The sequence below is a fragment of the Schistocerca piceifrons genome, chromosome 2 (genome assembly GCF_021461385.2).
Source record: "Schistocerca piceifrons isolate TAMUIC-IGC-003096 chromosome 2, iqSchPice1.1, whole genome shotgun sequence".
Taxonomy (NCBI): Eukaryota; Metazoa; Arthropoda; class Insecta; order Orthoptera; family Acrididae; genus Schistocerca; species Schistocerca piceifrons.
The window spans coordinates 732,590,539-732,617,665 of record NC_060139.1 but is presented as its reverse complement, the minus strand read 5'-3'; the positions used below and the strand labels follow the sequence as shown (position 1 = coordinate 732,617,665).

The 27,127-nt window shown below is 41.6% G+C and overlaps 1 protein-coding gene across 2 annotated transcripts in view; it reads left to right on the top strand.

Annotated features, from left to right (window-relative positions):
• Positions 1 to 27,127, top strand: part of LOC124777387 (pseudouridine-5'-phosphate glycosidase-like) — a 143,611-nt gene that overhangs the window by 100,713 nt on the left and 15,771 nt on the right. For both annotated transcript variants that reach the window (XM_047252778.1, XM_047252779.1), the window contains exon 9: positions 4,822 to 4,888. In XM_047252778.1, the coding sequence (XP_047108734.1) occupies positions 4,822 to 4,888 (67 nt within the window). The remainder of the gene's footprint in view (positions 1 to 4,821; positions 4,889 to 27,127) is intronic.

The window sequence follows — 27,127 nt, the reverse complement described above, 5'->3', positions numbered from 1 at the left end:
AGATCTTTGATCGTTTTCTTGGGAGCCTACTTTCATTGAGGACATTATACCAAAGGACAGTTTTCAGGAAATTCTCAGCTATCTCTTTTTTTGATGAAAAATCAACCCAAACTGAATGGATGCAAGCCAGCAAATTCGCTCTTGTATTTGGAATCATGGAAAACAATATTTATTCTTATGGCCATGCACAAAATGTAAACATAGATGAGCAACTGTTACCAAACAATACAAGATGCAGATCCACTCATTACATGCCCAAGCAGTCCAAAAAATATGGTCTCAAATTCGGGAGCAGCTGATGTAGCAACAAAGTACGTATGTAATGCTTTCTCAAGAAAGAAGATACACATGGAGAGAAGCAACCACTCGAAGAATATGTCATTCTGTCTCATGGAATAATTTCTAAACGGAGGAAGGAATATGATGATGGACAGCATCCTCACATCTTTTTGACTTGCTAAGAAGTTAAAGTGAAGGAAAACCTCATTAGTTGGTACAGGAAAAAGATCTGTCACAAAATACCTGTTGAGGTAAAGAGGCCAAATACTAAAATACACTCCACCACCATCTTCCACTTGACTGGCAACACAGACTGCTCCATGAATGCATACCAAGGAAAGAAAATAAAAAAAATATTCTTCTGAGTACACTGCACAGTGAAGTAGCAGTAAACAATGAAGGAAACAGTAAACTTGAAACCATAATGTACTATGATGCAACAAAGAGTAAGGTGGATGTGGTTGATTAAACTGTTGTGACTCGCCAATCTTTCAAAGTGCCGCCGCGCAGTTACGCGTGTCCTCTACATGCGGTGCTATCTGCCAGCCATGCAGCAGCAGCGCCACCTAAGCCGCCAGCCAGCCAGCGCCGCTAGACTCAGACTCAGTTATGATTTGACTGTTAAAGTGTACACACGTCTTTCTCTGTTTACTTGATCTGTGACTTTCATGTATTGCGTCTTCCTTGAAATATATATGTTCAACTTGAAGTTATAACAATTGGCGACGAGGTAGTGATTTTTCTTTTCCATCGTTGACCCACATGTTCCCATGGCTACTTTAGAGCAACTATTGCAACGTCTCATAGAACAGCAAACGCTTCTCACAAATGCAATTCGTGATTTCGTCATGGCATCAAATGCAGGGCATCTCTCGTCATTGTCTCTACTTCCTTTTCCTCCTTACGACGAGATGGCGGAAGACTGGTCTGATTATGAAAAATGTCTTCGACATCACTTCTTGGCATTTCATGTCGCAGACGAACAAACATGTAAGTCTCTGTTCCTTTCATGTGGGGGACTGATGACCTTCGCTGTTTAGTCCCCCTTAAACATCCCAACAACCACCACCACCTTTCATGGATGTCACCTCAAATGTATCGGGTGATGTCGCAATTGGCTCCTTTGAGAGATCCTGCGTCTTTGTTCTTTGCTGAAATGTGCTCTATTTTCAAAAGCAAACATATGTGGTAGCCTCTTGTGTTGCCTTTTATTGTTGTCAAAAACAACCGAATCAATCCTATCGCGCTTGGGCTGCTGAATTTCACGGCCTCAGTAGAAGGTGTCAATTTGTTACTGAAGTCTACAAAGAATCCTACGCCGATTCCATGGTATGGGATGCTATTATCCGATCAGCGCCCGACATAGAAGTTAGGCAATGTGCCCTTCAGTTGGCAAATCCTACTCTAGATGAAGTCCTATCCATCGCTCAGTCTTTTGAAATTTCTCGCGCCGCTGGAGCGCAAATAGAGGCATGGGGCAACGTTGGGGAAATACAACCTCTGTGTGATGTTGACGAAGCGCGTGGCATGTCCCCGCCGGCCAATGAGGCCATAGTACACTCCCAAGCGCAGCCTCGGCCTAACTGTAAACAAACCTCTAAGAAACTGCAGCAAAATCCACAGCAACTTCCTTCATGTCCGCTGTATTTTATGAAACACTCATGAGAGGATTGTCCACAATGTTGGGCCGTGTGTCACAAATGCAAAAAAAAGGGTCATGTGTAATCCGTTTGCAAATCCGACCGCATACATGATGTTCATGAATATGACGCTGATTCTGATTCTGTGTTGTCTGTCAATTGTACTTCTTCCCTTTCAGAGAAGTTATTCATCACTGTCCAAATACTTGGTCGAGATGTTCGCATGCAGGTGGATACTGGTTCTGCTGCCACTATTATCAGTTCTCAGACGTATCTTCAGTTGGATTCTCCAATCCTGCCACCTGTCACTAGGCAATTACGGACGTACAATAAACAGAAGATTTCTCTCTTGGGACAATTTGATGCTGAGGTATCTTACAAATCTGTTGTTCGCACTGTTCCCATATTTGTGGTTGACCATAGTAACGTGGAGAATCTTTTTGGTTTTGATGCCTTTCGCGTTTTTGAGTTCTCCATAGATGACTCTGTCAATATCGTCTCTGATGTTATTCCTTATGCTCAATTGGATTCCTTGTTGATGACATTTTCATCCCTTTTTTCTCCTGGGTTAGGCCATGCAAACGACTTTGAAGCTCATATCACGCTCAAACCCACTGTTCGGCCTAAGTTTTTTCGGGCTCGGCCTGTTCCTGTGGCCCTTAGTGATCAGGTCAACCAGTGAGTGGTCCTCTCCTGTCATTGTCATTGCTAAGCCAAATGGTGATATTCGTCTCTGTGGTGATTTCAAAGCCATTGTAAATGCTTAATGCCTTATCGACACTTACCCTATGCCTCGACTGAAGAATTGTTCACTAATCTTGCTGGAGGCCAGTATTTTTCTAAACTTGACCTGTCAGAAGCTTATCACCAACTTCCTCTCAGCGCTGCTTCCCAGCAGTTTCTGGTCCTTAACACGCCTTTCAAACTCTATCAATACCAACGATTGCCGTTTGGGGTTGGTAGCACCCCTGCTCTCTTTCAGCGATTCTTGGAACAATTATTGCTCACTGTCCCTGGGTGTATAAATTACCAGGACGACATTGTTGTCACTGGCTCCACCGCTGGTGAACATCTTCAGAATCTCTTCACACTTTTTCATGTCTTACAGACTGCCAGTCTTAAGTGTAATCTTCAGAAATCAAAATTTTTTTCGGGCATCTATCACGTACTCGGGGTTTCAACTCTCTCGGGATGCTATTCATCCACTTCAGCAAACTGTCGCTGCAATCGATGCCCTTCCTCGCCCTACATCTGTTAAGGAACTGCAGGCCTTCTTGGGGAAAATAGCATACTATCACAAGTTTTTACTGTCTGCTGCTTCGGTGGCTCAGATGTTGCATCGCCTGTTGCATAAAAACGTGCCTTTTCACTGGTCCGCCTTAAGGCTCACCGGCCACTTGACCATCTTCTTCTTCTGTGCGAATGCACAAACAGTGCCTGAGCTCTTATGGGAATTGGCAAAGCGCTGCGAGCAATGAGTATAATGGGCGGGGGCACGACGAATGTAGTGCAGGACAATATGTTGAGAATGTGGGTTTTGCGGGAGGTGTGCCAGAGATAAATCCCTGCAGTCGTGCTATCCTCTGTGTTCTCGGTGGCTCAGATGGATAGAGTGTCTGCCATGTAAGCAGGAGATCCCAGGTTTGAGTCCCTGTCGGGGCACACATTTTCATCTGTCCCTGTTGACGGATGTCAATGCCTGTAAGCAGCTAAGGGTGTTCATTTCATTGTAATTTGATTCAAAGTTAGACCATTGGCTCTCATGGACATTGCTCAAACTAACTGAGCTATTCAAGCAAAACTCACAAGTATCTTACAAATCTTCAATTCTGCCAGTACCTCTCTCTTACATTTCAAACTCAACAGAAAGTCAGCTGAAAACCATGCTGGACTAGAGCTCATAATAGAAAGTACCTCACATAGAATGCACTATCCACAGTACAGAGGTGCATTTTCAGAATGAATCTAACACACTACAAATTAATATGATGTTACACTGGGACTGTTGCCTTTTGTTGGTAAAACTTTTGTAGGCTGAGCTTGTGCTACTCCTCCTCTGCTTCGATTCCTCTACGCTACTTTTCAAACTCCCTGAAAGTTCTCCTAGGATCCTCACAGTATTATCAGCATTGTAGGAAAGGACATCATGGCAAATGGATTAATCACTGCTTAGAACAGGCTGTTCCAGCTCGAGATCTTACCTGTTGGCAGCTGGGCTTGGGCAGGTGATGGCAAACAGTGGACATGCTGGCAATACAGCAGCTGGGCTGTTGCATACACAACTGTACTACATCAGCCAATCAGAGACAGGCCAGAGTACTGTATTGCAGTGCCTTTGTTGTTAAGGAGAATGATGCAGTGGTCCTTCAGACATGCATGCATGTCTGAATGGACACCACAGCATTCTTCTCAACAACAACAGCTCGGTATCAGCAGATAAATGCTGCAGTGCCTGTGTTGTTAAGAAGAATGATGTGTATTGGCAGGAGTGACCAAGATGTTCAAGCAAGTGCAACTTGTAAGGCAATAGTCTTTACAAGCTGCACTTGCCTGCTGGTGATATAAGGGATGTCTGGGAGCATCTGTGCTCTATGGGGCAGTGTCGTAATAGCCTAGCCTAGATGTTTGAGCGTTGTCTCCAAATGACCAGCATTCAGGTATATTTCCTACCTGGCACAGAACTGTAACCTGTCAGAAAGTTTCAAACCACTCTGTACTTCAGTGCAGTGTAGAATATTCATTCTGGTTACTTGATTTATTTAAATATTTTCCTAAATAATGGAAACCAGTTAGATACTTTTTTAAAAAATTGTCTGTTATTGATTGGATGTGAGCCAAAGATGCTGATATCTTGTGCAACAGAGATAAACTACTAAGTTAAAAATCTCATTGTTTTTTGTAGACGAACAGAAGGTCCATCAGTCCATGGAAAGAACATTCCCTCGAAAGAGACCTCAGAGAAGCAGCTGGTGAGTTTATACTTGGATTATTGTATTAAATGTTAGTCTCAGTAAGTGCTGATCAACTGTTTTAAGGAACTGCAATTACACATCAGATTTTAAGCACACAGGACAATAAATTAACCACACACATGAGACATTGTATAACACCACTTTTAGCCATGAAAAAGGAACTCGGTTTGGTGAGGAAGAGAATTCACAAGTTTCTTCATGCATGCCATATCTAAGTGCAGACACTCATTGGTGATGAGATCCTATGAGCTCACGAATTTTGGGGATGTTAATTGATAGTCCCAGACATTTCTTATGGTTTTATGATTGTGTGATTCAGCAAGCCAGTTGAGGCACAATAGGGTGCCTGAATGTTGAAAAACTAGGAAAAAGTAATGCAGTCTTGTGAACATGACTTGTTATCTAGGAAGATGATACACAACATGAAGATATAGAAGAAAGGGCAACACTTAGTCATAAAAAATGTTTAAACAAACATGCTGGTCCCTGTTTATGGCAACATGAATAAGTGAACATAAGCCATAGCCAAAGAACACATTCAAAACATCAAAAAACCACCCCCAGGCTGAACTGCATCCTCCACACACCATGTGTTAGCCTTTGCATTTTTGGTGCACTTGATGCCTTGCATAATTTGAAAAGAGACAAAATTGTGACCCATGCTGATTCATTTGTAGGTTACACAATGGCAGACTATGGTTATTGGTAGGATACTGGGACACTCAGGCTCATCTACACCAAAACATTTGTGTGCTCCATGCTTACTTGTTTATTTTTATTAAGCATCAGTTTCATCAAGTACCGTATTTACTCGAATCTAAGCCGCACTCGAATCTAAGCCGCACCTGAAAAATGAGACTCGAAATCAAGGAAAAAAAAAATCCCGAATCTAAGCCGCACCTGAAATTTGAGACTCGAAATTCAAGGGGAGAGAAAAGTTTTAGGCCGCACCTTCAAATCGAAACAAAGTTGGCCCATTGTAATATGAGACACAATTTAGATCGAATGAAAGACGATACAGCTACAATAGTTTGGTTCGAGTCGTAAGCTTAGCAGTTAAGCTTTACCAGGTAGCCATTGCTATGCGTCAGGCGCTCCGTGCGTATTTATACGGGTACCCTTCCTTTTTCACGTGCTTCGTCTGGTTTGAATCGATTGCTTATTTTGCTTTGATCTGGTAAGTGCCGTTTTCTTTGTTATAGGTGTTTACGTCACTCTAAGCTGAAAATGCATTACTGTACTGCGTCATGCATTGTTTGTCGCATTCTGATAGTGCGTGTTTACGGCCTGTCGCCGCCCGCGGCATGGCTTGCTTTTGTGGGCGCTACCGCCGCTTACGATTAAAAAAAGAGAGGAATTGTCTCATTAGCGAAACAATGGCAAATGCTGCTACTTGTTGTTACTTACACTGCTGCTTTCTTTGATAATGATCAACAAGAACCAAATAATAGACTGCGTATTATAGAACATGTTCTGAACGAGAGTTAGGCGAAAATTTTTCTCCGTTTGAAAATCTTTGCGGCCGCTTCTTTAGTAAATCAAATTCTGCACAGAAATTAGTCATTTTAGATTTAAAAATCTAGTCAGTTGCCGTGCTTCATTTCTGACTGTATCACTATTAGGCATAAAAATAATACGAATATAAACAGGACACGATACGTATTTTCTTCCGCGTTTGCTGTTGTCTCACTCTAGTTTCGTAGTTTATTAGGCAGACAGGATTTAAATGAGATAGCAACAACAGGAAAGAATACATGGCAAAATGTTTATATTCGTATTATTCTTATGGTGAAGAGAATACTGCATGTGATTCACATTTCATCAGATTCCTATTAGCAACAGTCTTGCCAGTCGGATTTTCGTAGTACATTGAAATTCTGCTACTTTCGAAGATGAACAATACGTAATTTGTATTTACTTCGTTGGATAATGTATGAAAATGCAGTGGTCGAAACTCGGGGCGGAGAAAAAAAAGCTCGTCTTCCACCTTTTTTCTTTATTTATTTACTGACGCAGAGGTTTTGGCGCCAGTATTTATCTCGTTGCCTACACAGCATGCCTGTGTAGCGCTACATACATTCGACGGCAGAAGTTAGTTGTGGCGGCACCTACAAACATTTTTCAGAACTTCCGCTTGCTTTGCACTCGATTCTAAGCCGCAGGCGGTTATTTGGTTTACAAAAACCGGAAAAAAGTGCGGCTTAGATTCGAGTAAATACGGTAATTGATATAGGATATGACTTTTTGTACATTAATACACAGTTTCAGATTATTACTGTAAAATTAATTCAATTCCATAAATAATTTTAAGCATGTAATACAGTACAATAAAACAGTGCCATATAATAATGAAAGTAATGGTACAATTTAATATATAGCACAATAGGTACCAAAAGCAATTTTATATATATAAAAGAAAAAGGACAATAATTTAAATTTCTACCAACAGATAATCACGTGTCGTATAATAGCATCTATCTTGAAAATATAGTTTTAGAGCCATTTTGAATTTTTGTATTTCTTTTATTGCCTTGCTGCGGTGGCTAAGTTTATTGTAAAGTTTTTTCACAGTTTTTGCTGGTCCATTTCATCTGGCAGTTGTGTTTACAAACTCATTGTCAGGATCCTATTTTTGCCTGGTGACTGTGTATATAAACTGATCAACAAAAGTCTGGGATACTATTGTAAAATGTAGTCTATGATATTAGAGGTCTCATTGATCTATCCATTATCCAGTTAGAGCCCATGGCCTGGATGGTACTTACTACTGGCATGCTTTACAGCCATTTCACAGTCATGTAAACATACCGCTGCCACAGTGGCACATCATGTGCAGTCCAGTATCAACAACAGCTTCACTTTGTGTTCAGCACTGCAGTAACATGCCCCATAGAAGCATACAACATTTGATAGAGTCAAGATTGTGGCTTTACATTCAGCAGGTCCTATACAGCAAGATGTTGCCAATCAGTTACATGTCACTCAAAGTGGTGTGTCTAAGGTGTGGAGAAAGTACATTGTTGTTCTTGTTGTAGTTGTTGTTGTGGTCTTCAGTCCAGAGACTGGTTTGATGCAGCTCTCCATGCTACTTTATCCTGTGCAAACTTGTACCTACTGCAACCTACATCCTTCTGAATCTGCTTAGTGTATTCATCTCTTGGTCTCTCTATATTATTTCTACCCTCCACGCTGCCCTCCAATACTAAATTGGTGATCCCTTGATGCCTCAGAACATGTCCTACCAACCAATCCCTACTTCTAGTCAAGTTGTGCCACAAATTTCTCTTCTCCCCAATTCTCTTTGGTACCTCCTCATTAGTTATGTGATCTATCCATCTACTCTGCAGCAATCTTCTGTAGCACCACATTTCGAAAGCTTCTATTCTCTTCTTGTCTAAACTATTGATCGTCCCTGTTTCACTTCCATATATGCCTACAACCCCCCATGGACCATGGACCTTGCCGTTGGTGGGGAGGCTTGCGTGCCTCAGCGATACAGATAGCCGTACCGTAGGTGCAACCACAACGGAGGGGTATCTGTTGAGAGGCCAGACAAACGTGTGGTTCCTGAAGAGGGGCAGCAGCCTTTTCAGTAGTTGCAAGGGCAACAGTCTGGATGATTGACTGATCTGGCCTTGTAACAATAACCAAAACGGCCTTGCTGTGCTGGTACTGCGAACGGCTGAAAGCAAGGGGAAACTACAGCCGTAATTTTTCCCGAGGGCATGCAGCTTTACTGTATGATTACATGATGATGGCGTCCTCTTGGGTAAAATATTCCGGAGGTAAAATAGTCCCCCATTCGGATCTCCGGGCGGGGACTACTCAAGAGGATGTCGTTATCAGGAGAAAGAAAACTGGCGTTCTACGGATCGGAGCGTGGAATGTCAGATCCCTTAATCGGGCAGGTAGGTTAGAAAATTTAAAAAGGGAAATGGATAGGTTGAAGTCAGATATAGTGGGAATTAGTGAAGTTCGGTGGCAGGAGGAACAAGACTTCTGGTCAGGTGACTACAGGGTTATAAACACAAAATCAAATAGGGGTAATGCAGGAGTAGGTTTAATAATGAATAGGAAAATAGGAGTGCGGGTAAGCTACTACAAACAGCATAGTGAACGCATTATTGTGGCCAAGATAGACACGAAGCCCACACCTACTACAGTAGTACAAGTTTATATGCCAACTAGCTCTGCAGATGACGAAGAAATTGAAGAAATGTATGATGAAATAAAAGAAATTATTCAGATTGTGAAGGGAGACGAAAATTTAATAGTCATGGGTGACTGGAATTCGAGTGTAGGAAAAGGGAGAGAAGGAAACATAGTAGGTGAATATGGATTGGGGAGCAGAAATGAAAGAGGAAGCCGCCTGGTAGAATTTTGCACAGAGCACAACATAATCATAACTAACACTTGGTTTAAGAATCATGAAAGAAGGTTGTATTCATGGAAGAACCCTGGAGATACTAAAAGGTATCAGATAGATTATATAATGGTAAGACAGAGATTTAGGAACCAGGTTTTAAATTGTAAGACATTTCCAGGGGCAGATGTGGACTCTGACCACAATCTATTGGTTATGACCTGTAGATTAAAACTGAAGAAACTGCAAAAAGGTGGGAATTTAAGGAGATGGGACCTGGATAAACTAAAAGAACCAGAGGTTGTACAGAGATTCAGGGAGAGCATAAGGCAGCAATTGACAGGAATGGGGGAAATAAATACAGTAGAAGAAGAATGGGTAGCTTTGAGGGATGAAGTAGTGAAGGCAGCAGAGGATCAAGTAGGTAAAAAGACGAGGGCTAGTAGAAATCCTTGGGTAACAGAAGAAATATTGAATTTAATTGATGAAAGGAGAAAATATAAAAATGCAGTAAGTGAAACAGGCAAGAAGGAATACAAACGTCTCAAAAATGAGATCGACAGGAAGTGCAAAATGGCTAAGCAGGGATGGCTAGAGGACAAATGTAAGGATGTAGAGGCCTATCTCACTAGGGGTAAGATAGATACCGCCTACAGGAAAATTAAAGAGACCTTTGGAGATAAGAGAACGACTTGTATGAATATCAAGAGCTCAGATGGAAACCCAGTTCTAAGCAAAGAAGGGAAAGCAGAAAGGTGGAAGGAGTATATAGAGGGTCTATACAAGGGCGATGTACTTGAGGACAATATTATGGAAATGGAGGAGGATGTAGATGAAGATGAAATGGGAGATACGATACTGCGTGAAGAGTTTGACAGAGCACTGAAAGACCTGAGTCGAAACAAGGCCCCTGGAGTAGACAATATTCCATTGGAACTACTGACGGCCGTGGGAGAGCCAGTCCTGACAAAACTCTACCATCTGGTGAGCAAGATGTATGAAACAGGCGAAATACCCTCAGACTTCAAGAAGAATATGATAATTCCAATCCCAAAGAAAGCAGGTGTTGACAGATGTGAAAATTACCGAACTATCAGCTTAATAAGTCACAGCTGCAAAATACTAACACGAATTCTTTACAGACGAATGGAAAAACTAGTAGAAGCCAACCTCGGGGAAGGTCAGTTTGGATTCCGTAGAAACACTGGAACACGTGAGGCAATACTGACCTTACGACTTATCTTAGAAGAAAGATTAAGGAAAGGCAAACCTACGTTTCTAGCATTTGTAGACTTAGAGAAAGCTTTTGACAATGTTGACTGGAATACTCTCTTTCAAATTCTAAAGGTGGCAGGGGTAAAATACAGGGAGCGAAAGGCTATTTACAATTTGTACAGAAACCAGATGGCAGTTATAAGAGTCGAGGGACATGAAAGGGAAGCAGTGGTTGGGAAGGGAGTAAGACAGGGTTGTAGCCTCTCCCCGATGTTGTTCAAACTGTATATTGAGCAAGCAGTAAAGGAAACAAAAGAAAAATTCGGGGTAGGTATTAAAATTCATGGAGAAGAAATAAAAACTTTGAGGTTCGCCGATGACATTGTAATTCTGTCAGAGACAGCAAAGGACTTGGAAGAGCAGTTGAATGGAATGGACAGTGTCTTGAAAGGAGGATATAAGATGAACATCAACCAAAGCATAACAAGGATAATGGAATGTAGTCTAATTAAGTCCGGTGATGCTGAGGGAATTAGATTAGGAAATGAGGCACTTAAAGTAGTAAAGGAGTTTTGCTATTTGGGGAGCAAAATAACTGATGATGGTCGAATTAGAGAGGATATAAAATGTAGGCTGGCAATGGCAAGGAAAGCGTTTCTGAAGAAGAGAAATTTGTTAACATTCAGTATTCATTTAAGTGTCAGGAAGTCATTTCTGAAAGTACTCCTATGGAGTGTAGCCATGTATGGAAGTGAAACATGGACGATAAATAGTTTGGACAAGAAGAGAATAGAAGCTTTCGAAATGTGGTGCTACAGAAGAATGCTGAAGATTAGATGGGTAGATCACATAACTAATGAGGAGGTACTGAATAGGATTGGGGAGGAGAGAAGTTTGTGGCACAACTTGACCAGAAGAAGGGATCGGTTGGTAGGACATGTTCTGAGGCATCAAGGGATCACCAATTTAGTATTGGAGGGCAGCGTGGAGGGTAAAAATCGTAGAGGGAGACCAAGAGATGAATACACTAAGCAGATTCAGAAGGATGTAAGTTGCAGTAGGTACTGGGAGATGAAAAAGCTTTGCACAGGATAGAGTAGCATGGAGAGCTGCATCAAACCAGTCTCAGGACTGAAGACCACAACAACAACAACAATATGCCTACACTCCATACAAATACTTTCAGAAACGACTTCCTGACACTTTAACATATACTCAATGTTAACAAATTTCTCTTCTTCAGAAACACTTTCCTTGCCATTGGCAGTCTACATTTTATATCCTCTCTACTTCAACCATCATCAGTTATTTTGCTCCCCAAATAGCAAAACTCCTTTACTACTTTAACTGTCTCATTTCCTAATCTAATTTCCTCACCGTCACCTGACTTAATTCGACTACATTCCATTATCCTCTTTTTACTTTTGTTGATGCCCATCTTATATCCTCCTTTCAAGACACTGTCCATTCCGTTCAACTGTTCCTCCAAGTCCTTTGCTGTCTCTGACAGAATTACAATGTCGTTAGCGATCCTTAAAGTTTTTATTTCTTCTCCATGGATTTTAATACCCACCCCGAATTTTTCTTTTGTTTCCTTTACTGCTTGCTTAATATACAGATTGAATAACATCGGGGAAAGGCTACAACCCTGTCTCACTCCCTTCCCAACCACTGTTTCCCTTTCAAGTACCTCAATTCTTATAACTGCCATCTGGTTTCTGTACAAATTGTATATAGTCTTTCGCTCCCTGTATTTTACCCCTACCACCTTCAGAATTTGAAAGAGAGTATTCCAGTCAGCATTGTCAAAAGCTTTCTCTGAGTCTACAAATGCTAGAAACACAGGTTTGCCTTTTCTTAATCTAGTTTCTAAGCTAAGTCATAGGGTCAGTATTGCCCCACATGTTCCTATATTTCTACGGAATCCAAACTGATTTTCCCTGAGGTTGGCTTCTACCAGTTATTCCATTCATCTGTAAAGAATTCGTGTTAATATTTTGCAGCTGTGACTTATTACACTGATAGTTCGATAATTTTCACATCTGTCAACACCTGCTTTCTTTGGGATTGTAATTATTATATTCTTCTAGAAGTCTGAGGGTATTTCACCTGTCTCATACATCTTGCTCACCAGATGTTAGAGTTTTGTCAGGGCTTGCTCTCCCAAGGCTGTCAGTAATTCTAATGGAATGTTGTTCAAAGAGAGTGGAAATGTCAACGATAGACCTTGCGGTAGTCTTCCTCATATAACAACACAAAGCAGTATTGTTACCTCCAGCTGTCGGCTTGCAGGTGCCCAACATCAATTGCCAGAAATATTGGAAATGGCTTCTTCTGGGCAGCAGGGATTGATATACCATACTAAACAGTATGTAGAAGACTACATCAGGATGGTCTTCATCCCAGAAGACCAATGAGAAGTTGTCCACTGAACCAATGGAACTGATGCAGTCAAAGGACCAGGGTTTTTGCACATCAACATTGGACCATTGCATAATGGAGTAATATCATGTTTACTTATGAGATCAGGATTGATTAGCGACTGGTAATTAAATGTGTTAGTGTTTTTGAGAAGTGCTAGGTGGTATCAGGAATGGCAATACGTTCAAGAAGTCCACTGGTTTGCAGGTGGGAGCGTAATGTTCTGTGGGGCAATAACGATAGAATGGCAGACCCCTCTAATTCTAATGTATGGCAATTTGACTGGTCCCCAATGTCTCCAAGAGGTCCTACAAATGGTTTTAAGGTGCTACAGATGTGAAGTCGATGACAAATTCATCCTAGTCGATGACAGTGAAGGACCACACTGTACTGTAGCAGAGTATTGGTATCTTCAGAGAAGCAACTGAATGCATTGGTCAGCACAATCCCCAGACATGAATGCAACTGAGCACGCATTGGGCCTGTTGAAGGTGGTCATTGTTCAGTGCCAAATCCATCTGTTACTGAAGCTACCCTTGTGGAATGGAACTTTACACCCCAAGATAAACTTGATGGTCTAATCGAGATAATGCCTTGCAGAGTGGAAGAACTCATCCTTGTGCAGGGATGACATGCTCACTATTAGACTGATAAGCATCATCATGAGATAAAGATTTTCACAGTTTTTTTTTTTTCAAGATGTACGCTATGGAGAGATCCTGGTGGTGTTTTTTTAAGGATATTTTGTAACTAAACAAAATCATTCTTGTCCTCAGAAGGAATTATGTTTATTTTGCTAATAAGATACTGTACAGACCTCAATGGATGTTCTACAAGAAGTCACTGTAGTAATGTGCTGTCTATATAAATAGGAATTTGCAAGAATTTCTAGGGGCTGCATTTTCAGTTGTCTGCATGACACTCTTTTGTGCTATGATACACCATCTGCTAGCTGCCAAGTTGCTCCAAAAAAATATGATGTATCCAGCAGTGATTCTACTTGTACATATTATACACTTTTCAAGGTTTCTTTTGTATTGTACAATTAGCAAGTGTTTTTATGGTATACCATATTGTGCATAGGTTCTTGCTGATGTAAATGATGTGTTGTGTCCCACTTTATGTTTTCCTGAATTCACATTTCTAGAAATTTTGTGTAGTTTACAGTTACAAGCGGCTACACGGGTAGCAGGGGTTGTGTGGCGTGGGCTAGGCGGATTTTTAGGTTAGATGGCCTTGGGCAAGTACAGACAGGGCAACAGCCTCAACGGGTGCGGGGCAAAGTCAGGACATACGGGGACCAAGCAGCAATCGGTATTGTAATTGTAAACTGTCGAAGCTGCGTTGGTAAAGTACCGGTACTTCAAGCACTGATAGAAAGCACCAAAGCTGAAATCGTTATAGGTACAGAAAGCTGGCTGAAGCCAGAGATAAATTCTGCCGAAATTTTTACAAAGGTACAGACGGTGTTTAGAAAGGATAGATTGCATGCAACCGGTGGTGGAGTGTTTGTCGCTGTTAGTAGTAGTTTATCCTGTAGTGAAGTAGAAGTGGATAGTTCCTGTGAATTATTATGGGTGGAGGTTACACTCAACAACCGAGCTAGGTTAATAATTGGCTCCTTTTACCGACCTCCCGACTCAGCAGCATTAGTGGCAGAACAACTGAGAGAAAATTTGTAATACATTTCACATAAATTTTCTCAGCATGTTATAGTCTTAGGTGGAGATTTCAATTTACCAGATATAGACTGGGACACTCAGATGTTTAGGACGGGTGGTAGGGACAGAGCATCGAGTGACATTATACTGAATGCACTATCCGAAAATTACCTCGAGCAATTAAACAGAGAACTGACTCGTGGAGATAACATCTTGGACCTACTGATAACAAACAGACCCAAACTTTTCGACTCTGTATGTACAGACAGGGAATCAGTGATCATAAGGCCAGTGCAGCATCCCTGAATATGGGAGTTAGTAGGAATATAAAAAAAGGGAGGAAGGATTATCTGTTTAGCAAGAGTAATAGATGGCAGATTTCAGACTACCTAACAGATCAAAATGAAAATTTCTGTTCCGACACTGACAATGTTGAGTGTTTATGGAAAAAGTTCAAGGCAGTCGTAAAATGCGTTTTAGACAGGTACGTGCCGAGTAAAACTGTGAGGGACGGGAAAAACCCACCGTGGTACAACGACAAAGTTAGGAAACTACTGCGAAAGCAAAGAGAGCTTCACTCTAAGTTTAAATGCAGCCAAAACCTCTCAGACAAACAGAAGCTAAATGATGTCAAAGTTAGCGTAAGGAGGGCTATGTGTGAAGCGTTCAGTGAATTCGAAAGTAAAATTCTATGTACCGACTTGACAGAAAATCCTAGGAAGTTCTGGTCTTACGTTAAATCTGTAAGTGGCTCGAAACAGCATATCCAGACACTCCGGGATGATGATGGCATTGAAACAGAGGATGACACGTGTAAAGCTGAAATACTAAACACCTTTTTCCAAAGCTGTTTCACAGAGGAAGACCACACTGCAGTTCCTTCTCTAAATCCTCGCACAAACGAAAAAATGGCTGACATCGAAATAAGTGTCCAAGGAATAGAAAAGCAACTGGAATCACTCAACAGAGGAAAGTCCACTGGACCTGACGGGATACCAATTCGATTCTACACAGAGTATGCGAAAGAACTTGCCCCCCTTCTAACAGCCGTGTACCGCAAGTCTCTAGAGGAACGGAAGGTTCCAAATGATTGGAAAAGAGCACAGGTAGTCCCAGTCTTCAAGAAGGGTCGTCGTGCAGATGCGCAAAACTATAGACCTATATCTTTGATGTCGATCTGTTGTAGAATTTTAGAACATGTTTTTTGCTCGCATATCATGTCGTTTTTGGAAACCCAGAATCTACTATGTAGGAATCAACATGGATTCCGGAAACAGCAATCGTGTGAGACCAAACTCGCTTTATTTGTTCATGAGACCCAGAAAATATTAGATACAGGCTCCTAGGTAGATGCTATTTTTCTTGACTTCCGGAAGGTGTTCGATACAGTTCCGCACTGTTGCCTGATAAACAAAGTAAGAGCCTACGGAATATCAGACCAGCTGTGTGGCTGGATTGAAGAGTTTTTAGCAAACAGAACACAGCATGTTGTTATCAATGGAGAGACGTCTACAGACATTAAAGTAACCTCTGGCATGCCACAGGGGAGTGTTATGGGACCATTGCTTTTCACAATATATATAAATGACCTAGTAGATAGTGTCGGAAGTTCCATACAGTTTTTCACGGATGATGCTGTAGTATACAGAGAAGTTGCAGCCTTAGAAAATTGTAGCAAAATGCAGGAAGATCTGCAGCGGATAGGCACTTGGTGCAGGGAGTGGCAACTGACCCTTAACATAGACAAATGTAATGTATTGCGAATACATAGAAAGAAGGATCCTTTATTGTATGATTATATGATAGCGGAACAAACACTGGTAGCAGTTACTTCTGTAAACTATCTGGGAGTATGCGTGCGGATTGATTTGAAGTGGAATGATCACATAAAATTAATTGTTGGTAAGGCGGGTACCAGGTTGAGATTCATTGGGAGAGTCCTTAGAAAATGTAGTCTATCAACAAAGGAGGTGGCTTACAAAACACTCGTTCGACCTGTACTTGAGTATTGCTCATCAGTGTGGGATCCATACCAAATCGGGTTGACGGAGGAGATAGAGAAGATCCAAAGAAGAGCGGCGCGTTTCGTCACAGGGTTATTTGGTAACCGTGATAGCGTTATGGAGATGTTTAACAAACTCAAGTGGCAGACTCTGCAAGAGAGGCGCTCTGCATCGCGGTGTAGCTTGCTCGCCAGGTTTCGAGAGGGTACGTTTCTGGAAGAGGTATCGAATATATTGCTTCCCCCTACTTATACCTCCCGAGGAGATCACGAAGGTAAAATTAGAGAGATCAGAGCGCGCACGGAGGCTTTCAGACAGTCGTTCTTCCCGCGAACCATACGCAACTGGAACAGGAAAGGGAGTTAATGACAGGGGCACATAAAGTGCCCTCCGCCACACACCGTTGGGTGGCTTGCGGAGTATAAATGTAGATGTAGATGTACTTATTGTTTGTTAAAGACATGCCTAGTGAGGGTTAATGTATGCTTGTTTTGTATGGTATGAAGGTGCATTGCTGCAGTTTCCTCTTTGTTAACAATAAGGTTGTTAGAGGTTCTACAATGTGTGCAGTACAATTTTGTACTTTTTATCACAGTTTTGTAGCAGTTTTGCCCTTTATCAATAAGTTTATGTCATCCAAACATTTTATGTATTTATACTGCTCAAATGTAAGAGTCTATGTCAAGTCATACTAATAGGGTACATAGAGCATATGCAAAGAATGGTGGTGCAAAAGACCAGAGGCTTCTTTGCAAGTTAGGAGACTGCAACAGAAAAATTGAAAATCTTAATTGCCACACTCTAGAAAAAAAGGCAGAGTATGTCTCACAAGCCTCCCCCATAAACCATAGACATTGCCATTGTTGGGGAGGCTTGTGTGCCTCAGCCGTACTGTAGGTGCAGCCACAACGAAGGGGTATTTGTTGAGAGGCCAGATAAACGTGTTGTTCCTGAAGAGGGACAGCAGCCATTTCAGTAGTAGCAGGGGCAGCAGTCTGGATGATTGACTGATCTGGGCTTGTAACAATAACCAAAACGGTCTTTCTTTGCCGGTACTGTGAATGGCTGAAAGCAAGGGGAAACTACAGCCGTAATTTTTCCCGAGGGCATGCAGTTTTACTGTAGGGTTAAATGATGATGGCGTCCTCTTGGATAAAGTATTCTGGAGGTAAAATAGTCCCCCATTCGGATCTCCGGGCAGGGACTACTCAGGAGGATGTCGTTATCAGGATAAAGAAAACTGGCGTTCTACATATCGGAGTGTGGAATGTCAGATCTCTTAATCAGGCAGGTAGGTTAGAAAATTTTAAAAGGGAAATGGATAGGTTAAAGTTAGATGTAGTGGGAATTAGTGAAGTTCAGTGGCAGGAAGAACAAGACTTCTGGTCAGGTGAACGCAGAGTTATAAATACAAAATCTAATAGTGGTAATGCAGGAGTAGGTATAATAATGAATAAAAAAAAATAGGAGTGCAGATAAGCTACTATAAAAAGCATAGTGAACACATTATTGTGGCCAAGATAGACACAAAGCCCACACCTACCACAGTAGTACAAGTTTATATGCCAACTAGCTCTGCAGGTGACGAAGAGATTGACGAAATGTATGAGGTAAAAGAAATTATTCAGATAGTGAAGGAAGATGAAAACTTAATAGTCATGGGTGACTTGAATTCGATATTAGGAAAAGGAAGAGACGGAAATGTAGTAGGTGAGTGTGAATTGGGGGTAAGAAATGAAAGAGGAAGCCTCCTGGTAGAATTTTTCACAGAGCGTAACTTAATCACAGCTAACACTTGGTTCAAGAATCATTAAAGAAGATTGTATACGTGGAGGAGGCCTGGAGTTACTGGAAGGTTTCAGATAGATTATATAATGGGAAGACAGAGATTTGCGAACCAGGTTTTAAAGTATAAGACATTTCCAGGGGCAGATGTGGACTCCGTCCACAATATATTGGTTATGAACTGTAGATTAAAACTGAAGAAACTGCAAAAAGGTTGGAATTTGAGGAGATGGGACCTGGATAAACTGACTAAACCAGAGGTTGTACAGAGTTTCAGGGAGAGCATAAGGGAACAATTGACAGGAATGAGGGAAAGAAATACAGTAGAAGAAGAATGGGTAGCTCTGTGGGATGAAATAGTGAAGGCAGCAGAGGATCAAGTAGGTAAAAAGACAAGGGCTAATATAAATCCTTGGATAATAGAAGATATGTTTAATTTAATTGAAGAAAGGAGAAAATACAAAAATGCAGTAAGTGAATCAGGCAAAAAGGAATACAAACGTATCAAAAATGAGATCGACGGGAAGTGCAGGGATGGCTAGAGGACAAATGTAAAGATGTAGAGGCTTATCTCACGAGGGGTAAGATAGACACTGCCTACAGGAAAATTAAAGAGACCTTTGGAGAAAAGAGAACCACTTGTATGAATATCAAGAGCTCAGATGGCAACCCAGTTCTAAGCAAAGAAAAGAAAGCAGAAAGGTGGAAGGAGTATATAGAGGGTCTGTACAAGGGCGATGTACTTGGGGACAATATTATGGAAATGGAAGAGGATGTAGATGAAGATGAAATAGGAGATATGATAGTGTGTGAAGAGTTTGACAGAGCACTGAAAGACCTAAGTCGAAACAAGGCCCCGGGACTAGACAACATTCCATTAGAACTACTGACAGCCTTGGGAGAGCAAGCCCTGACAAAACTCTACCATCTGGTGAGCAAGATGTATGAGACAGGCAAAATACCCTCAGACTTCCAGATGAATATAATAATTCCAATCCCAAAGAAAGCAGGTGTTGACAGATGTGAAAATTACCGAACTGTCAGTTTAATAAGTCACGACTGCAAAATACTGACGCGAATTCTTTACAGATGAATGGAAAAACTGGTAGAAGCCATCCTCGGGGAAAATCAGTTTGGATTCTGTAGAAATGTTGGAACATGTGAGGCAATACTGACCCTATGACTTATCTTAGAAACTAGATTAAGAAAAGGCAAACCTATGTTTCTAGCATTTGTAGACTCAGAGAAAGCTTTTGACAATGCTGACTGGAATGCTCTCTTTCAAATTCTGAAGGTGGCAGGGGTAAAATACAGGGAGCGAAAGTCTATTTACAATTTGTACAGAAACCAGATGGCAGTTATAAGAGTTGAGGGGCATGAAAGGGAAGTAGTGGTTGGGAAGGAAGTGAGAAAGGGATGTAGCCTCTCCCTGTTGTTATTCAATCTTTATATTGAGCAAGCAGTAAAGGAAACAAAAGAAAAATTTGGAGTAGGAATTAAAATCCATGGAGAAGAAATAAAAATATTGAGGTTCGCCGATGACATTGTAATTCTGTCAGCGACAGAAAAGGACCTGGAAGAGCGGTTGAATTGAATAGAGTGTGTCTTGAAAGCAGGATATAAGATGAACATTAATAAAAGCCAAATAAGGATAATGGAATGTAGTCAAATGAAGTTATGTGATGCTGAGGGAATTGGATTATTAAAATGAGGCACTTAAAGTAGTAGATGAGTTTTGCTATTTGGGGAGCAAAATAACTGATGATGGTTGAAGTAGAGAGGATATAAAATGTAGACTGCCAATGGCAAGGAAAGCGTTTCTGAAGAAGAGAAATTTGTTAACATCGAGTATAGATTTAAGTGTCAGGAATTCGTTTCTGAAAGTATTTGTATGGAGTGTAGGCATATATGGAATTGAAACATGGACAGTAAATAGTTTGGACAAGAAGAGAATAGAAGCTTTTGAAATGCGGTGCTACAGAGGATTGCTGCAGATTAGATGGATAGATCATGTAACTAATTTGGAGGTACCGAAGAGAACTGGGGAGCAGAGAAATTTGTGGCACAACTTGACTAGAAGAAGGAATTGGTTGGTAGGACATGTTCTGAGGCATCAAGGGATCACCAATTTAGTATTGGAGGGCAGCGTGGAGGGTAGAAATCGTAGAGGGAGACCAAGAGATGAGTACACTGAGCAGATTCAGAAGGATGTAGGTTGCAGTAGGTACTGGGAGATGAAGAAGCTTGCACAGAATAGAGTAGCAAGGAGAGCTGCATTAAACTAGTCTCTGGACTGAAGACCACAACAACAACAACAACAACATGTCTCACAATAACCTGCTTAGAAAATTTCATTATATGTCTGTCAGGATGGAAACTATGAATATTATTCTGCCCCTTTGTATTGATCCCACAGAGAGCATTTAAATAAAATCAGGAAAATCATTTCATGGGTGAGTGCTCTATCAACTGTGTATCTCATCATGACCCATCCTCATAGCTTTACTTCTGCCTGTAACTCTTCTCTTAAGTTCCAAACTTTACAGAAGTATTCCTGCATAACTTGCATGTGTAGCACTCTTGGAAGTAAGGAGGGCTACTCCCATGAGCTACCCAGGAGAACTTCTGTGAAGTTTGGAATGTAGGAGATGAAGTATGGGTGGGAGCAAAATTGTGTGGATGGGCCATGTTTGTGCTTGGGCAGCTCAGTTGGTAGAGTACTTGCAAATAAAGTCAAAAGAAGTTTCATATCAGTGCACACTCTGCCTCAGAGTGAAAAAAAAAAAACATTTAAAAAAATCCTGTTGATATGTTCTGTGATCATGCTGAAGCATTTGATTATGTTGATCACAGAATTCTGGCTTCCTCTTGCATGGATGAAATCCTACCTTGTTGACAGAAAGGAGTGTATCAGATTGACATAGTGTGTCACAGGAATGATACTAATCTTAGTATAGGTGATAATATATGAGGTCACACAAGGTGTGGTATTGGGATTGCTTGCCTTCTTAATCTGCATAAATGATTTCCTAGTGACTTTAAGGGATGGTTCAAAAACTGTAATACTTGATAATGACACAAGCACATTAATCAATAGTCCAAACTTACCTGTACCTGACAGAGCTCAGTGATAGCCGAACAGGCATGCAGCTGGTTCACAGCAAACAATGTAATTCTTAGTTTTACAGATACTTTTGCTACACAAATTGTAAGTGCAACACTGTTTGAAATTTCTTGGGGTTCAACTGGATAACAAATTACAATTGGTCAACTTATGGATCAACTAATCAAGAAGCCCAGTTAAGTTCATTTTGCATTTAAAAGCAACTCATACTGTGCTGACCCAAAGACAGAGATGGTGACTTATTTTGCACCATACCTCACTTGTGGCATCTGCCACTGGATTTTAATGAGCATCTCCATTACACACTCACATAGAGTAAATGAACACATGACAAAACACACTTCTCTTCTATGAATTTTAATTAATCCTGTCAGAAAAATATCCTAACTTGACAATCAAATTAAGAATTTGTTGACTGTACCTCTTTTGCATGTGACTTATGTATCCTTAGAATTCTTCCAGTGAATCTCAGTCTGCCATCTGATTTTCTTACAGCTAGTTCTCTAGCTGAGAACCTTGTCATTGAAGGCAGCTTGTAAAACCATGTAGTACCATTAGCTGTTCATACTGAAAGAGAATAGCCTTGTCTTCCTGGTAGCACTCTGAGGCAACTGTTTCCTGATGTATGTACTCATATTGTGAGTGACTTTGATTTGCAAAGTATCTGTTCCTATTTGAGCTGCTATCTTTCACTACAAACATAATCTCACTGACATAGCAAAGATTTGTTGTTATTGGTTTGTACCTTTCATGAAATGTCTTTGTTTCCTCAGTTTCAAAATTCAGCTAATTGTTGACGTTGGGAATTACTGTGGAAAATTTGGAAATTTGTGGTAAGATCTTATCGGACCAAACTGCAGAGGTCATCGGTCCCTAAGCTTACGCACCACTTAACCTAACTTACGTTAAGGACAAAACACACACACACACACACACACACACACACACACACACACACACACACACACACACACACACCCATGCCCGAGGGATGACCCTCCAGCAGTGGGGAGGGGGGGAGAGGGGGGGGTGGTGCACTGACCGTGACAAGGCGCCTTAGACTGGATGGCTACCCCATACCCCATGCAGCAATAGCTGTGGGAGAGCACCTCTTTCAACAATGCAAGGTGCTAGAACAACTTAGGTATTGTAACCTTGAGCTGTTTTGTGAATCATTTCCTTTTTTGCTCTGCACATTATCTCTGTAGTGAAAGAAGAGGAGAAGGAAGAAAGAGCAGAGGAGAGCAGCAACAGTAATCATAGTAGTAGTAGTAGCAGTAGCAGCAGCAACAGCAGCAGCATTAGCAGCAGTATCAATTTTGGGAGGCTGAAGAAATTAGGAAAAAATCAAAACAAGAACATGGGAAGAATAGATTGATACTCATCACAAAGAGGAAGCATTGAGTCACAGACTGGTGCACTGAGAAAGAGTGTTAGAAATATATTTAGATTTTAGATTAAGTCATTCTTTGGAAGTAACTGCCTATGGACTCATGCAGGGACATTGTGCAGACAGAGTAGAGCTGCTAGGTGCAGGATAGGGGGTCCAAGAGGGAGGGGGGGGGGGGGGGGGGGGAGGGAGAGGAGAGAAGAGAGAGGAGGAAATTACAGGTGTGTTGGTGCGATAGAAAGCATGTCTGTACTGGAGTGGGAGCAGGTAAGGGGATAGGCAGATGGAGGACACCCAGACTAGCAAAGGTTGAGGCCGGGGGGTATTACTGTAAGAGGTTCCACTCTATCCCATATTATAGTGCATTCCTAAGTTGGTAGGAATGAACCTTATATGCACTATATCTCATCTGATCTGATTTTACAAATTCAGGATTCATGAGAAATAGAAAAGAAATGTATGCAAGTAGCTTTGTTCCAGTGTCAACTTATGCATCACTTTAAAGAAATTGAAAGATAGTAAGCTTTGCCCTGTAGCAACACTAAAGCCTACCAGCATAACAAAGATCCTCAGAGTGCAATGTGTCCAACACTTTAAAAGATGCTGGATACAACACATTGCCAGTAATGACTTGTAATCAAATAAACAACTTAAGGAATATTTCAGAATTCTCCTCATCTTTATAATGCTGTAATAAATGATTTGTATGGAATACTCTTTTGGCAAAGATGTGGAGGTTCTGATAGATGCAAAACAGCATAACTATCCAGCTTGTAGCCAAGAAGCTGGCCACTGTGGTCGAGCGGTTCTAGGCACTTCAGTTCGGAACCATGCGGCTGCTGCAGTGGCAGGTTCTAATCCTGCCTCAGGCATGGATGTGTGTGATGTCCTTAAGTTAGTTAGGTTTAAGTAGTTCTAAGTCTAGGGGACTGATGACCTCAGATGTTAAGTCCCATAGTGCTTAGAGCCATTTGAACCATATGTAGCCAATATCAGACTCAATATTCCAGAAAAGTACTGCTGCAGCACTCACTGATACATAAATCCTGAAAATAAATAACAACAAGGAATCATCTTGTGCAATGAGTGTTCCGAAAATACATTGCCAATAATGTTGATGATCTCAATCATAATCTTCCAATTCAGGTTAGTTTTGAAACTGTGGAAATTCAGTTCAACTTTGAGCTTAAAATTATTTTCAAGTATAAATAATGTATATTTCCTAATAATACACTCCAGCGCTCATAGCAAATAACTGTTCTTAAGCTCTAAATGTTGGATGGTAAAACTGAAAGTTACAATCAGATTGCTTAAAATGTTTTCTAGTTCACTACATTGCATAGAAGCTAATATCATTAACCAGTTCTATCCATATGAATAGATTTTACTGCGTAGCCTAAGTCAGTCATATTGTCACAGAAGAAGTCGATTAGCACCGTGGTGTAGTGGTTATGATACTAAACTGATGCAAGCAGGGTCATGAGTTTAAAACTCACTTTGACCGTACAATTTTAATTTCTGTATTCAGTTTGAGTACATTCTAGAAGTATCCACGAATGTCAAGAATGGTTGTACTGAAATGTTCTGTAGCTGTATATGTACTGTATGTTTTATGGCTGGAGGCAGTTTGCTCCGCACTCTTGTATGTGCAGGTGCTGAATAAACCTTTGTTACATGAGGTTAGTGTTTGTCATTCATCTAATTACACCTTCTTCTACATGACAATATTAATGACTGAAAACCCTGTACATCAGCAGAACTCTTAATGAAATATACCATTAGTATGAAATGTTTCACTGGAGTAAAATGTTCCACTTGTACTTCAATCATGCCAACTGATTCCACTCTCATATTCACGGGTTGGATAAAAAATAGTGGGAACACTGACATAACCTGAAGGATGTGTGTCAAATGGCATACCCACTGTTTGTAACTGATAGCAGAAGGTCAGTTGAAGAAGTGTAGCGAGCAGCGATGGCTGTGTGTGAGTCAGCTGCAGTGTGTATTGTCTGAAATTGTGGGAGGCCAATTCGAATGCTCTATCTGTATGTTTACATAAGAAAAACAAGTGCATGGATCAAGACTGAAGTGGAATGAGGTCACAGTGTACAACAGTGTTCTTTCTGACACTGCATCCCATCATCATTCATGACAATGCACGATGCCACATGGTTACCCCCATGCAGGAGCTCCTGCACACGTAAGCGCTGGAGATACTGGAACATCCACAGTATTCACCCAATATGAATCCATGGGATTATGATCTATTTGTCAAAATAAAGGAACCTATTCGTAGCTTTGGTCACAGCATAATGGAAGATATCGTCTGTGCCACAGCCAGTCCTTGCAAAACATTGATGGAGATGGATGGTGTAGAGTCTTGTACGATGGAAGCAAGGGAGAGGATGTGGTTATGGGTGGCCAGTATCCTCTTTCTACAATATAAATGCACACATGGATTAACTTGATTCTTTTTTACATGTACAGGTACTGCTACTTAATTTTAATTGGGCCCATGTGTTGTGGTACAAGCTCATCCATAATAGTCCTCTTGTTGACAATATCGGTATCTTGCTATTACAGCTAATCTGGTCGCTATGTACTATTGTAGCCAGTGATGTGAACTGACAGATGCCAACTGGACTGTGAGTTAGTGACTGAGTGAGGCCCTAGAGTCATTGGCGGCGGCCTAAATACTTGCTGTTGAGAGGGTGTTGGTGGCGTGTTGCCAGTTGGTGTGTCTTTGGCCTCTCTCACAATAGGCATGCTGGACCCAGTGCCTGCTACTGATCTTCATGCTACATCTTTGCCAACTGGTGTGCTGGCAACAGCTTACATCAGCAGCACAGCACTTTTCTCCCCCCACTCCCCATGAAATGCCACACCGTTGTCATGTAGGAAAAATGTGAATGACAATGGGAGGGGAGGAGGGGCACAGGGAGGCAGGATGCTGGAATGTAGTAATGAGCTAGGAGCCATGACTCTGGAAGAAGGAGCACTCCCAACCGTACCTCACCATCTGGCTTGCGAGGCAACAGGAACATCCTCCAGAAAACTGCTGCCAGGGCACATGTCCAAGCCTGAGAGTGTGTCGGCGAGAGGGGATGGCGGGGCCAAGGGTGCATCATCCATCCACTCCTCCTGGGGTGCCCTGGTGGCACCAGCAGGTGGCTGCAAAGGCTGCGTGGTCCTGTGAAACCATGAATCTGAGAGAAGAAAAGCAGCGAATCACGGGGCAAGTGGCACGCACCAATTTGGCTCTGATGGCGATGCTGCAAGCCATCAGGACCTGCAATCAAGTACATATAAGAGCCAATGCATTCCTGGATTATGCTTCTTTCCCAAGCCCTATGGATACCATAAACCCTGAAAAGAACAAGATCTTGTTGCACAAAGTAAGACTTGCAGACTGTTGGCAGTGCACATTGCTGCGGTGGGTGTAGCAGGTGTATCAGCGTCCAACAGCAGCAGCCATGCATAAGTTCCGCCTGTGATGGTCCATCTTGTGGGTGGGAGTGATAGGCAGCAAGAAGGTGCCTGTTCCCATGTGTGGGGGTACAAAGCTTGGCCATCTGTTGTTTGAAAGTGTGTCTGAAGCATTCTGCTTCTCTTTTGGACTGGGGATGAAATGGAGCACTTATTAGATGATGAATGCCACTTCATTCACAGAACTGTTCAAAATCACGTGAATTGAAGTGAACTGTGGTCCATTGTCTGACACAAGTACTTCTGGCAAAGCTTCTGTGCAAGATATGGAGGACAACACTTGAATGGTGCTATGGGGCAGAGTTCATAGGCACTGCAAATGGGAACTTGCTAAGAGTCTACCACTATGAGCCAATGAGTGTTCCAAAATGGACCTGCAAAGTCTATGTGCACTCGTTGGCATGGGGATTGAGTCTTAGGCCTAGCCGAGAATGTCTGTGGTGAAGTGGATTGGTTTTATGTGGATGTGTGACACTGTGATGTCATCTGTTCAATGTGAGCGTCCATCTGCTGCCAAGTACAGTGCCGTTGCACTAACTATTTAGTGCGAACAATTCCACAATGTCCTTGGTGGGGCAAGCGCAATACATCCTTTTGCAGCTCTTTGGGAATAAGCACACACAATTGTCCATCCACTGTCATTCTGAACTAGAATCACACCCCGTTGCATTGAAAGGTGATGCCAATGTGCAAATCATCAGTGCAAACTTGAGTTCTGGATACTGTTCAGTGAACAAGGCCAAGATATGTGAATGTAATTCAGCAAAATCTTGAGATCTGGGTCTGCT